The sequence below is a fragment of the Vulpes lagopus genome, chromosome 11, assembly GCF_018345385.1.
Source record: "Vulpes lagopus strain Blue_001 chromosome 11, ASM1834538v1, whole genome shotgun sequence".
In the NCBI taxonomy this organism is placed as follows: Eukaryota; Metazoa; Chordata; class Mammalia; order Carnivora; family Canidae; genus Vulpes; species Vulpes lagopus.
This window is the reverse complement of record NC_054834.1, coordinates 90259976-90272672: the sequence shown is the minus strand read 5'-3', so window position 1 is coordinate 90272672 and position 12697 is coordinate 90259976. Positions and strand designations below refer to the sequence as shown.

The 12697-nt window shown below is 37.1% G+C and overlaps 1 protein-coding gene across 2 annotated transcripts in view; it reads left to right on the top strand.

The window, feature by feature from the left end:
- The window catches only part of GALNT3 (polypeptide N-acetylgalactosaminyltransferase 3), a 43150-nt gene extending 30676 nt beyond the window's left edge, over positions 1–12474 (top strand). For both annotated transcript variants that reach the window (XM_041723671.1, XM_041723672.1), the window contains exons 5-11: positions 782–1016; positions 1504–1621; positions 3300–3500; positions 5867–5998; positions 6194–6295; positions 10386–10538; positions 11380–12474. In XM_041723671.1, the coding sequence (XP_041579605.1) occupies positions 782–1016; positions 1504–1621; positions 3300–3500; positions 5867–5998; positions 6194–6295; positions 10386–10538; positions 11380–11502 (1064 nt within the window). In that variant the 3' untranslated portion in view covers positions 11503–12474. The remainder of the gene's footprint in view (positions 1–781; positions 1017–1503; positions 1622–3299; positions 3501–5866; positions 5999–6193; positions 6296–10385; positions 10539–11379) is intronic.
- Positions 12475–12697: the final 223 nt, after the last annotated feature.

Genomic DNA, 12697 nt, shown 5'->3' with positions numbered 1-12697 from the left:
GTCTGAAGGTATTCCAAAAGAGGTGTTTTAAAAAGGAAATGATTCATTCTCCAATATTTCCTCTCCTGCTCCAAAATTACAATTATGTCAGACTGGATATTCTTCCTCTCAGGCAAATGTATCTGATGACGATCTTGATGCCAAGTGGTCCTCCTAGTAACTGCCCAGCGCTGCCCTCTGCCTGATGGGAAGACCTGGGTAGCACTGAATCTCTGGAATTCTGTGTGTTAAAACAGGAGTCACGTCTGTAATACGAGGGCCCACTTTCCGATAGGCCTGGGGCAGGTTTGAATGGTCCTTCTCCAACTGCTGAAATCAGAATATTCTGACTCCTTAACTTATTTTCTCCTAAGACTCAGAAATTAGGATTTTGATTACTACACCTTAGGGAGACCAGTTTAAATCAGAGCATTTCTGGGGTTAGGTGGCATGGATCAGCAAAAAGTTGCCTTTGACTCAAGGCCCATTTCAGAGGGAAACACACCATCTGAAACTTAAATACTCCAGTGTTATTTTACTTCCTCACTAAGGTAAAAAAACAAAACAAAACAAACAAAAAAAACCCTTGTGTAATAAATTTTCCCAACTTTGCTGATTCTTCCTTTACCCTTTTCACTCTACCTTCAATCTCATCATAAGAAACCTTTAAGAAATCTCCTCGGTGTTAAATGTTCAAAACACAATTGACTATTCTCATCTCTCTAAACCATCTTAAAAAAAAAAACAAAAGAGAAAACCCTCAGTGTTTTCATTGGACTGATTAGAATTGTGTCCCTTCCAGGTGAGTGTTTCTACGGCTGGTTGGAACCTTTGTTGGCCAGAATAGCCGAGAACTACACGGCTGTAGTGAGTCCGGATATTGCATCCATAGATCTAAACACATTTGAATTCAACAAACCTTCTCCTTATGGAAGTAATCACAACCGTGGAAACTTTGACTGGAGTCTTTCATTTGGCTGGGAATCGCTTCCTGATCATGAGAGGCAAAGAAGGAAAGATGAAACCTACCCAATTAAGTAAGAGGATTGCTCTCAAAGTCTTACAAGTCAGTTCAGTTATTTGAATATGTATGCCCTCTTAGCTTTCTACATTTTTTGCCCCCAAGGTAATTCTCACTAACGAAATAAAGAACACACACATTCTGTGTAGGGAATAGAAAAGCCACTTATGTATATACTTACTTACACATGATATTACCGAGTCGGAAGTAGAAGTAAATGAGGCCTTTCATCTTCCTCATAATCATCACTTCAGAATCTTTGGGCTTGGTCAGAAGATACGTCATAATTTTGTTCTGCTGGGAGAAGATACTTAAAGTGCTTCCCTTCCCCCACAAATCTTGAAACTGAAGATAGCATTTTTAGTCTTTATTGTAAGACTATAAAAAACCTTGGAAATTGTGATCTCTCTTTAATTTCTTTGTGAATTTGATTCAGTTGCTCTTTAAGCTCTTTTTTCTTAATTATTTTTTATAACAAAGTTTGACAATGGATTATTTTTCAGAACACCCACTTTTGCAGGAGGCCTTTTTTCCATATCAAAAGAATATTTTGAATATATTGGAACTTACGATGAAGAAATGGAAATCTGGGGAGGTGAAAATATAGAAATGTCTTTCAGAGTAAGTTCATAAATATAGTACATTATAGTACAATATAGTACACATTCTGTTCTAATTGGCTGATACAGATCATAGATGTGTGCAGCCTTTACTTTTTTGTGCTTTCTAAAATTTAACTGCTAGAAGTTTTAGAATAAGGGTATTTCTTTTAAAATGTAACTTAATATATTTACTTGTTGCTGCCAGTGTAACAAGAGGATTCAGTTAAACGCCTGTGTCCAGCCAATAGCACCAATTAATGCACTTGTAGCTACTGAATTCTAGCCAAGATAAATATAATTCAATCTAGTGCTTCAGGAAATGAGTTGATTATCAAGGGAGTCAGAATGGAAAAACATTTATGTATAATTTTTAAAAGACATTAACTCTTGGGATTAAATGAGCTTTTTTTCCCTATGCATATTAAAAGTTAATATGAGAAACAAAACAAACTCTGGATGGCCTCCACATATACTTATTTGATTTGATGAGTTTATTTTCTGCAAGGACTCTCTCATTCATCTTTCATCCTTCAGACTGGAACATAGTGGGAAAATAACTAGGAGTTAGAAGATTTAAGTTTTAGCTCTGGTTCCATCACATAATGGCAGTGATGACTGTAGCCAAATTTGAACTGCTCAAAGGAGGAGTCTTTTTTTTTATCCATTTAAGTATTTCCAACCCCTAACACATGTTAGATTACAGGCACAATTTGTTGAATTAAAAATACCACTGGGTTGTCTCATTTGCCCTAATACTAGCACAGATTATTAAACATATATTCATTTTAGATTTTTTGCTTAGTTACTATTTATGGCAGAACTGATTGCTAAGATATTTAAGTCAGTAGGTATTGATTTAATAATTTTCCATTTTATTTAGAGTTAATGCAAATAAATGTTTTTGACCCTCTGTTTCTAAATAGGTGTGAATTTTTTTATAATGACTGAGTACTATACAAGCTTAAAAGATTGTACTTGGTTATTATCTGGACTTCTTTCTCTCTCTTTTTTTTTAAGATTTTATTTATTTACTCATGAGAGAGAGACAGAGAGAGAGAGAGGCAGAGGCACAGGCAGAGGGAGAAGCAGGCTCCATGCAGGGAGCCCCATGTGGGACTCGATCCCGGGTCTCCAGGATCACACCCTGGGCCCAGGGTCTCCAGGATCACGCCCAGCGCTAAACTGCTGAACCACCAGGGCTGCCCCAGGACTTGTTTCTTAATTACAAAATTGAATATGCAAGGGGGAAATAAGAGTCTGGGTCTGCCCACTCTAAGACTGCTAATTCCTGCCATAGAAGAGAGAATCTTTGGTTCAAGTGAGGTGGTCATGTGCCTTGTATAAGAAGATAGAAGTCAAAAACAGAAGAATCTTTGGTCTTTGGTATGAGAGAGCTTGCATAATTGTTTGCAAAAAGAGAAGTGTGGGGCTTGATTTTTTTGAAAGTTCTGAAATCACTATTTTGTTAAATTACTTTCTGAAAATATGCCTTTGTCGTCTTTAGTTTTTGTACCATTTCATAAAATTGTTTTTTATATTTAAGAATTTAAGTTGAACTGGCAAGGGACAGAGACTATTTGTGGAGACTATATATAAATTTCTATATTTTGTTTTTATTAATATCTTAATGATGAACTTAAAAGCAACACTGATTTTTTAAAAATACTGTAAATTAAACAAATATCATTAATTATCAGGTATGGCAATGTGGTGGGCAGTTGGAGATTATGCCTTGCTCTGTTGTTGGACATGTTTTTCGCAGCAAAAGCCCTCATACCTTTCCAAAAGGCACTCAGGTGATTGCTCGCAACCAAGTTCGCCTTGCAGAAGTCTGGATGGATGAATACAAGGAAATATTTTATAGGAGAAACACAGATGCAGCAAAAATTGTTAAACAAGTAAGTTAGAGCTAAATAAGTTACAATAAAAGTCCACACCAAGTTCACATATTCTTTTTCTTATTTGAGTCAGTTTAAGTATAAAACTTTTTTTTAAAAGAATTTATTTATTTGAGAGAGAGAGAGATGGAGAATAGCAAAAGAGAACGTGAACGGGGGGAGAGGAAGAAGCAGGCTCTCCGCTGAGCAGAGACCCATGATCGTGGGCAGACACTTGACTGACTGAGCCACCCAGGTGCCCCCAAGTAAAAAACTTTTTTAAAATTTATTTTTTGAGTCGGTTTTTTAAATGCAACATATATAACTTATTGATGCCAGTTTTTTCTTTTTTTTTAAGGAAAAATCAAATAAACTGCTTTTTAAAAAAAATTCAGGCATTCCCCTTGTTGCTCTTTAAAATGGAAGATATTGGGGCGCCTGGGTTGGCTCAGCGGTTGAGCCTCCGCCTTTGGCTCAGGGTGTGATCCTGGAGTCCCGGGATCGAATCCCAGGATGGAGTCCCACATCGGGCTCCCTGCATGGAGCCTGCTTCTCCCTCTGCCTGTGTCTCTGCCTCTCTCTCTGTGTCTCTCATGAATAAATAAATAAAAAATCTTAAAAAAAAATAAAATGGAAGATATTTAGTTTTTGTAACTGCCTTGGTTCAGTATTTTCCTCAAACTAAAGTTAAGTGGAACCACTTTTAACTGGTTTTGGGAGATGTGATTGACACCTAAATAAAGGTGCTAAGTTGGTTTTTTAACTGGGTATGGAGACAGTGTCAGAATGTGGCAGGAGAATAAACCCAGGAATATCAAGGCTTTTTTTCTTTCAAGTTCTGGTTCCACTGCTTGCTGGGTTACCTCGGCAGAGCCCCCTTTGCAACTGTTAAATGGGATGACACTTTATAGGGTGGTCGAGAGATTGGCTCAACACGGGGTGTGTGCTCAGCCAACCTTTTCTCTGCTTCCCCGTCTTGACAGGCGAAATACTTGCCTGTCGCCCAGAGTAGTTATGGCACTCTTGTTACTGATCTCACATGGATAAAAGCTCTGCAGAATTATGATGCCTAATACATTGGAACTGAGCTCCAACAGGTTCAGTACTGGCTGTAGTTAATGAACTAGACTTTTAGGAATGTGCCTCAGTGAATGGCACCCAACCCTCTGTAAGAAACAGTGCTGATTTTAAGAGGGTATATATTGAAATTAAAGGGCATCAACATTTTGACTGTTATAACAAAAGGTCTGGTTACCTCTTTCCAGCTTTTCTCTCCAGTATCTCCCTGTAACATGTCAGTAAGATGCAAAGTCAGAGCATGCCTGGGTCAGATAGCCATCTTTTTATTTAAGGCCACCAGGCCAAATTGGGCAGACAGTGTACTGCACACGGGTCCTTGGCCAAGCAGATAAGCATGTGCTAAATGCAGCTTACGCTCCCTTATCACTCACAAGGGGGGAAGTGAACCAGTAAACCCCTATTTTTACCACAGGGCAAACAGATCTTGTGATAAAATGCATAACCTAGCCAGAAGTCCTTTAGAGTTTCATACGTTTTGCAAAAACTTAGACATTGGCAGAGAGAATATTTACCTTAATTGAAATGGTAAGCTTGGGCATTTAAACTTTTTGCATATTTAGGTAACAAATATAATTTTTCCTTAAAACTTTGCCTATAGACCAAATATATTTTCAGTTTAATAGTGTTCTTTGAAAATTGTTTTCTTGGGGCACCTGGGTGGCTCAGTGGTTGAACATCTGCCTTCACCTCAGATCATGATCTCAGGGTTCCGGGATTGAGTCCCGCATCAGGCTCCCTGCATGGAGCCTGCTTCTCCCTCTGCCTGTGTCTCTGCCTCTCTGTCTCTCTGTGTCTCTCATGAATAAATAAAATCTTTAAAAAAATATTTTAGAACTGGTTCAATTAGTGCAGAGCCGAGGTGGAGCTCATTCTACAACCTGAGCTAAAATCAAGGGCCACACTTATCTGAGCCACACAGGTGCCCCAGCAACTATTTCTTTATACCTGCTTCCTCACACCTCACTTTGCAGATAATTTTTGGACATAAAATTAGGATCAATTTTGAATTCTCCCGCTACCATTTCTCTAGAGATCTTTGCCTCATGAGGGAGGTTGAATAGCACAAAGAAAGAATAAAATAACATTATGTGAGCACCCACCGTGGTAACTTAATTCTCTTTCAAGGCAGAAACAAGCAGGCAGGCATCTTTATTGCCTGAATAAATGGTGAATGCAGTTAAATTACATCTTATATTTTGGCCTAGAATTTTTTTAAGACACAAATATAAATGCAAATCATAGCATTTGAACTTCTTTATCAGTACTGTTTTGATTAAGCATTCTTTTTACTTCTCATCTTTCTCTAGAAATCATTTGGTGATCTTTCAAAAAGATTTGAAATAAAGCACCGCCTTCAATGTAAAAATTTTACATGGTATCTGAATACTATTTATCCCGAAGCATATGTGCCAGACCTTAATCCTGTTATATCTGGATATGTGAGTATTTTCCTGATCCTTTTTACTTGGGATATGCCTCACCACAGATATTTACATGGTTCAGGGAAAATTGCTGAAATACTTTTTGGTTTATGGCTTTTAAGATTTCACATTACTATTTATTAATACTATTTCCTGAAATTATTTGAAAAAATATCAACCACATAGATTAAAATGCTTTTTTTTTTCCTTTAGATAAAAAGCATTGGTCAGCCTCTGTGTCTGGATGTTGGAGAAAATAATCAAGGAGGCAAACCATTAATTTTGTACACGTGTCATGGACTCGGGGGAAACCAGGTAAGCCCTGCACTACTCAAAGTCCTCCCTTCTCACTGGCACTTACAAACACGAGTAGGTTGTCAGAAGTCCCAAATCAGCTTTGTATTCAGTTAAATGAGTGTTTAAAATGTTTTAGGTTAAGTTTGGCAATTAATATTAAAGTTGCTGAGTACTTCATTCTGACTTCATTCTGATTCTGAAAACAATTTGAAATGGCTTACCCATTCTGTAAAAAGGCAGATGAGAAAATAATAGAACAAAGCCATTTGAAATTTAAAAATGGGATCTTCTGTATGGAGAAGATGTTGGGTACTACTGGCAAGGTGATTTTGCAAAATTATGCATAAAGGCTGTATTTATTTAACCGTACTCAATAGCAAGTTCTAGGGCAGCCCTGGTGGCGCAGCGGTTTAGTGCTGCCTGGAGCCCAGGGTGTGATCCCAGAGACCTGGGATCGAGTCCCACGTCGGGCTCCCTGCATGGAGCCTGCTTCTCCCTCTGCCTGTGTCTCTGCCTCTCTCTCTCTCTTTCTCTCATGAATAAATAAAGAAAATCTTTAAAAAAAAATAGCAAGTTCTATTCAGTGTTAATACCAAAAGAGCAGTATTATAAGTTCTTTGCAAGTCGTGATATTATTTCAATATGTTGTTAGGTAAAGGCATGTTCTTGATTATCCTCCACTGATGATATATCTGCTTGTTACCACTCTTTGTTTAAACAATCAAGACTCAAATGTCACATGTCACTACTTGGCCTACTCTGGGCACAGAACTTATTAAAATATCATTTCTAGTATTGAGCTTCTTGCCTTGCCTTTTACAAGTTAACTCCTGGAAAGATTGGACTCTTTCATTTGTTCATTCAACAAATTCACTGAGTGACCCCTGCTTGCAGGATATTCTACTGGGTTCAAGCAATTTAGATTCTAACTCCTGCAGGAAATCTACACTTCAAAGACAGTGGTTACAGTCAGCATGATAAGGTCTGGGATAAAGCATTCAGACTGCTTTATGGAGGAGGGCATCTGAGTGGATTAGGCTGGATGCCCATACATTTTCCTTGGAAAGAGGACATTTGAAAACATTTTTTGGAAGGTGCCTAGGAGTTAGTGAGGAACCTGGTGGGAATGAGAACTTGTATTCTTGAAGGAGAAGAAAAACATGTAATTTTGGGCATAAAGAAAAATAAAACAGGGTAGGTGGATAATGTGAACATGCGGGAGGGGGAAAGGTGTTTGTTTTTGGAGGTTCAGGAAGACTTCTTTGAGAAGGCAACATTGGAGTAGAGGCTTAAAGGGTCTGGGGAGGAACCATGTTCCAGCAGAGGGGGTGCATGGTGAGAGGCCAGTGGCAGGTAAATGGAGCCGTCAGAAAGCCAGTGTGGCCGCAGCAGAGTGGTCCAGGAGGACAGGGTGGGAAACAAGGTCAGGAATGTTGAAAAGGGGCCTGGTCATAGAAAGCTTTGCAGGCCTCCCCTAGTAAACTTGGATTTAATTCTGTGTGTGATAGAAGCCATCTGAAGGTTTTGAGCAGGAGAATAATATTTCCTGGTTTATATTTTAAGAAAATGGGGACTCCTGGGTGGCTCAGTGATTGAGCATCTCCCTTTGGCTCAGGGCATGATCCTGGGGTCCTGGGATCAAGTTCTGTATCCGGCTCTCCATAGGGAGCCTGCTTCTCCCTCTGCCTATGGTTCTGCCTCTCTCCCTATGTCTCTCATGAATAAATAAAATCTTAAAAAAAAAAAAAAAGGAAGAAAATGACTCTGATTTCTAGCACTATAATATAGCCATTGGTTTTATTTTGGTTTATTCCCTTTAAATTTGGTTGTTTTTTTTTTTTAAGTTAAGCACTGCATTTGAACTCCTTTGCAAATTTACTTGAGCACTAAGTGTTTTAGAGCTATCATCCAACTTGATCATTTCTTTATGCTCCCTTTTACTGTTTTGACCAGATAATGATATTTTTGTAACATAAAACTCCACTGTAACAGCACTTGTATATGCCAAGTAAAAATAAGTGTTTTGGGGACGCCTGGGTGGCTCAGCAGATAAGTGTCTGCCTTCGGCCCAGGGCATGATCCTGGAGGCCCGGGATCGAGTCCCACATCGGGCTCCCTGCATGGAGCCTGCTTCTCCCTCTGCCTGTGTCTCTGCCTCTCTCTGTGTGTCTCTCATGAATAAATAAATAAAATCTTTAAAAAATAAATTAAAAATTAAAAAAGTATTTTGGTAATGTGGCTCTGTTGACCAATATACTGGTGCAATGCAGTGTAAGTCATTATGGTTTTGTAGCACTTAATACTTTGCTTCTCTGGCTTTCTATTCCAGGGTATTCGTCCTCATTCTAGGCTATGTCTCTCCAGTGTTCCCAGGTGGCTATTTACATATTCTTTTTGGTTGCCCAAGTATCTTCAACTACTTCTTGTTCCTTATAACTTGCCTTTCAAGGGTTAAAAAAAATAATGTGGGTGAAGTAAAATACTGGACAGACTTTTGTACCATCTTTGAAATCCTAAGATTTATCTTTCTTAAAGAAGTATAACCAAAGTGCTGTTTTCATGATCTCCTCTCATTTTCATTCAGTGTCTCCATCTGAAGAACTATCGGTTATAAAAATGATGGATATATTTGTGGAAGGAGCTAAATTAAGCATGAGGCCAAGACCAGGGGAATTCAAGATTAATTCAGCTAATGTTTGTGGAGTGCACATAAAGGGGTTAGAACAGCCCCTGCTTAGCCCATAATAAGGGCTCAATAAATATTATTGCTAAGACTAATTATTTCATTATTGAAAATCCATTATGTTCACTTATTTTATCTTTGGAATGTCAACATTATGACATATTTGCTTTGTAGTGGATGTTATTACAAGATACGCTGCCTGACTTTGGTCCATGGTAAAGCCAGCTAGCTACTAGCACTCACAATTCCAATAGAGTGCTACCAAAGTTATTTCTGGTGTACCATAGGAACCCTGGAAAAGGCTGTAATCTCGTTCAGTACGACAAGCTCAGGGAAACTAAAGAAGCAAAGTAACATTTGAATTGACTTTCAAAGGATTAAAAAGGAATTTGCTGGGCAGAGGAGGATCCAGAAGGATATTTCAGGCAAAACACAGTAAAGCAGCCTTAGAGTTATGGGTGCACGTGTTCTGCATTGGTAAAATTGTGTGAAAAGAGCATGCTGTACAGTGCAGGCAGTGGTTGATAGAAGCTTGAAAACGGAAGAATTCATGTACTAGTTAAGGAGTGTGGACTTCCTCTAAGCAACAGTAGTGACTCACTCAAGTAAGGGAGGTAGGGCATCAGGTAGGTGTTATGAAAGACTAACTGGCAGCAGAGTGAAATTGCAGAAATTGCAGGTAGCTTGACCTATTACGGTAGAGATTCTGAGTGCCGGAATAAGAGAAATGGGGTACAGAGCAAAGCGGGATGGTGACATCTGAGAGGAAAATTCAGTAGAACTAAGAAACTAATTAGTTCATTGGACATAATGGAGAGAAAGAAACATTAATCCTGGTAATAATAGCTAAGATGAATTAAAAGCTTACCATGTACCAGTTATTGTTCTGAGTGTTTTTACATATATTAACCCTTTTATCCTCATAACCCTGTGAGGTAGGAACCCATTTTCACAGGCAAGGAAACTAAGACATGGAGAGTACCTCATTTACTTATTCCTAGTGTTAATAGAAACTCCATTAATTGAGATGAATAAGAGAGAAGGAACATTTATGGAGAGAAAGAGGCAGTTAATGTGCTTGCTAGACGTTTCCGGGTCCTTTCCTGTGGTGTACCTGCCCTAGCTAACCTCCATCCCACCTGCTTACTTCCATTTCTGACATGGGAGGAAGATAGTCTCTTACATAACTACCTGCTGGTGATAGGCTGGAAAAGGGTTATAGCATCTTCTGTCATTAAAAGCTCAGCTTATGTTTCTAATACCTATTTTTTTTAGTATTATTTTGTTGAGTACATAAACAAAATAATGACTTCATTATTCAGAGGGTTGCTCATTTTTTAAAAATCAATATTATTGGACCATTATCTTGCAGCTGAGGACATATGATGAGGATACAGGTCAGTAATAGTGTTGTTCTTTTCACAGTATTTTGAATACTCGGCTCAACATGAAATTCGGCATAACATCCAGAAGGAATTGTGTCTTCATGCTGCTCAAGGTCTTGTTCAGCTGAGAGCATGTACCTACAAAGGTCACAGGACAGTGGCCAGTGGAGAGCAGATATGGGAGATCCAGAAGGTACCTCAGAGCAATTAATTCATCCCTTTATGTAATTATTTTGATTAGCTCTAATTGCTTATCTGGGAAAATGCATTAAACATAGCATATTAATGTTATCCATCAGAATTTCTCTTTGTTAACTTTGTTATTGTGTAAGTCTATCAATGTGATAAGAGAGAATGAATCTATGCATAGTGAAAACATGATTTATGCAGATCAACACTTTTGTGCATTATTAATAATAGTTGCTCATATTTGTCTTTTTGGAGTTTCTTACAGTGCTTCTGGCAACAGTCACATTTTAAAAATCGTGGCGGAGAGAAAAAAAGCCATTATCTTTCTCTCACCTAAAGTGATCCTTTTCTCCTCTTGTAGTACTTTTTTCAAATATGAATTTAGAATTGAGAGAACACACAAAAGATCTTTTCTGTTTTTAAATCTATGTGTTAAGGCTTAGCTGGGATATAGCAATTCTTACCTAAAAATTGTTTTGTGCCCTACTAGAACACTAAAAGACTGATTTTTATAACATAATTTTTAAAGAATTTGTCACTTACGGATATACCGACGGGATGGTTCTTACTTGAAAATGTGACTCAGACCTTACTCTCTGTACGTATATTTATGTACTACCTTCTGTGAATTGAACAAGTAGTGTCATAAATGGTATTGTTTACAACAGAAACCAACAAGATCTTATCAGACAAGGCTGACCTGAGAAAGATTAAAAATTGAGAATAGTGTACATTTGGTAGGTCAGTCTCCTTTAGCTTAGATAAGATCATAATGTAGTTTTCATGTTTATGAGTTAACTGTGAATCTTGAAATTTAATGCCTGTTGTGTTTCTTTTTTTTCTAGGATCAACTTCTATATAATCCATTCTTAAAAATGTGCCTTTCAGCAAATGGAGAGCATCCGAGCTTAGTGTCATGCAATCCATCAGATCCACTCCAAAAATGGATTTTTAGCCAAAATGATTAAGTGTTCCTTAAAATTAAGGAGTTGAAAAAGGAGATATTCTTTCTCATAAAACTGTGACTAGGCATACACTGTAGTTTTTGAAAATTATGCAAAAGCAGCTAATTGTAACTTATTCCAAGTGCATTTTTCTTATTTATATCTTAAAATATCTATGTAGCACTGCTACAGAAATCTTTTTAAGTTTCCGTTTCAAAGCACAATGACTAATAATACCAAAGACTATTTTGAAATGTCCAGATGTAGGGAAAGAGATGTTTACAGTATGATGAAAATAATTTTCTAAGTAAAGTGATATGTGTGTGTTTTGTACCTTAAAGATACTCATAGCTACATTCGCACACTCACAATTTAAAATATTTCTTCTAGCTTTTGGGGGGAGGGAGAAAGATTTGATATTGTATTTTTTTAACTACATAGAAATGGATCAATGAAGGTCAAGCATTGGCCTTTGTGTACAAACCAGGAAACTTTTATAGATCTAGAATTTATTATATAAAAAAAATGCAGGTAAACTTATTTGCCTTTTGTTTACTTATCTGTCATAGGTTTCCTTAAACATAAAATTAAATGAATAAGGAGAATATTTTTAACACTTCAATATCTTGGCAAATTTTAAAATATTTTTTAGTCTGAAGCCCACTTGACTTGAAGCACTTAAATCTTGCTTAAAAGACATTTCTTAAATAACTATACTGTGTGTTTTCCCAAAGCAATTTTTTTTTAAAAAAAACATAAATTACTATCTGTTGAAAAGGTGTCTTTTCTTTCTGCTGGCCTTTTTTTCTTACCAAAATTCACTAATCTTGAATGTTTGTGAAATTGAATTTCAAATGCAGAATACTTGACTCATTTAAGACCTAAAATTTTATTTCTTACTGATTCAATCTAGATTGTCTTTGTAAAGAATTTTTTTCATCAAAAAAGCCTTCTATGTGGAAAACACAATAAAATGAATCCTTATCACTGTTGTAATTATTTGCTTTAAATTTCTTTCCTGTTTTGGATAAAATATATAATTCATGTTAGATGAGGGGAGCATGAATTTTGTATACTTAATTTCTGAGTACCTGTCATAGAGTCCTCAGATATTTCTTAAGGAGTACTCAAGTATTTCGTGATAATGGCATAAAGAATAGGGAATGGACAAGATTCTATGCTAGATATTTTGAAGTTTTATATGAAATTCTGATATTCC